This window comes from Mesitornis unicolor, unplaced genomic scaffold (genome assembly GCF_000695765.1).
Source record: "Mesitornis unicolor isolate BGI_N332 unplaced genomic scaffold, ASM69576v1 scaffold39170, whole genome shotgun sequence".
NCBI lineage: Eukaryota > Metazoa > Chordata > Aves > Mesitornithiformes > Mesitornithidae > Mesitornis > Mesitornis unicolor.
In genome coordinates, this window is record NW_010156951.1 from 1 (window position 1) to 1,478 (window position 1,478).

General features: G+C 58.7%; 1 protein-coding gene across 1 annotated transcript in view; it reads right to left on the reverse strand.

Moving 5' to 3' along the window:
• Positions 1–8: 8 nt before the first annotated feature.
• Positions 9–1,478, reverse strand: part of KANSL2 (KAT8 regulatory NSL complex subunit 2) — a gene marked incomplete at its 3' end in the record, with an annotated part of 2,992 nt that continues 1,522 nt past the window's right edge. The window contains exons 4-5 of the mRNA XM_010194988.1: positions 964–1,131; positions 9–32 (exon numbers count right to left, since the gene is read on the reverse strand). Of these exons, the coding sequence (XP_010193290.1) occupies positions 9–32; positions 964–1,131 (192 nt within the window). The remainder of the gene's footprint in view (positions 33–963; positions 1,132–1,478) is intronic.

The following is a 1,478-nucleotide window of genomic DNA, read 5'->3' on the forward strand; positions in this document are numbered from 1 at the left end:
GCGCCAGCCCCTCGGGGCCCGTCAGGAGGCTGCTGCCTGCGGGAGCAGGGGGGTCAGGCACCGCTCGCCACCGCGTTCCCCTTTGGGGACACCCAAAATGAGCCGGCGAGAGCCCCAGAGCCGCGTAACCACGTCGCATTGCACGCAAACAGGACACGAGTCTCATTCCACACAAAGCAGACCCCATCTCCGAATTTACCCCAGCTCCTCTGTGCGCACACGGAGCTGCTGGGCTGACAGAGACTTTCAGAGCCGTCTGTGATCTCTGCAGCCAGAACAGGGCTTGTCAAACCTCAGCTGGCTCCTGTGCCACTTCTGGAAGCTTCCGTGAGCGCTCCCAGCTGTAATTCCTGGATCTGCTGCTCCGTTACTGGTTTGCTAAAAAAGACTTCTACCAAATTGCTGTGTACCAAACTTGGTTATTTTTGCTCGTGACCGGGCTGTGCTTTGCCGTTCTCCAGACAAGCTCTGCCGGGGCTGTGCTGTCACAAAATGCTCGGGGACAGCCCCAGCCTCATCCCGCACCCGCGCCACCGAGGGGGGAACCGGCACCGAACCGGGGCAGCGCCCACACAAACCTCTGCGGCACCAGGGCCCTGCAGATGAACACGGGTCTTGTTTGTAAAGCCAAAAACAGGAAGCCCCGCACAAAAAAGGAGCTTTTGTCTCAGAATTAACTTTGTAGTCTCATTTCCTGACAACCCTGCAAACTTTGAAGAGCAAAGGGAGCCAGCGATACCAATGTGGGGCACGGGGCCAGGCGCAAACACCTCCTCTATGGAGTTCGGTCCTGCTGCCATTTTCACCCCATTTCTGCCCTTTGCGGAGGCAGAGATGTCAGTGCTGCTCTGAAACCTGCTTCCACAGAGGGCACAAAGTCTCTTTTCTAATTGCAGAGCTCTGTGTGCTTCAGAGGAGCTGTGTTCCCACAGGAGCACGCTCGGTGCCTGCCCGTGCCCGCACTTGCCTATGGCCTCGTGCTCTCCCTTGCGGCTGTGCAGGTACCGGCGCTTCTTCTCCTTCAGGAGGTGCTGCAGCCGCTTGAACTGGTCGATGTAGAGGGACTGCAGGCGGATCAGCTTCTCCCGCATGATCAGCGCCACCTCCTCCGCTGTGTACACGCCAGCGTGCCTGGAAAACACCGCACGGGCAGGGGTTGCTGGAGGGGCCCTTCTGACCAAACACGGATGTTACCGAACACCGAGCAGGGCTGCAGTGGACTGAGCACGGGGCGACGAGCAGAAATACCAGTGTTTACAGATTTTACATCTAAGAGATCGCTCGGACTGCTGCTGAATGGACCACTCTGCTCTGAGAGGATGAACGCCAGCACTGCCAAACACACACCAGGTCCAGGACCGGGGCATTCACACCTCGCAGCTCAGCACAGCACCAACCCCAACCCCAACCGCGTGAACAGGTCACCTCTCCAACGCCATCCCCTCTGGTACCACCCAGCTCACCACACACCTACAGCA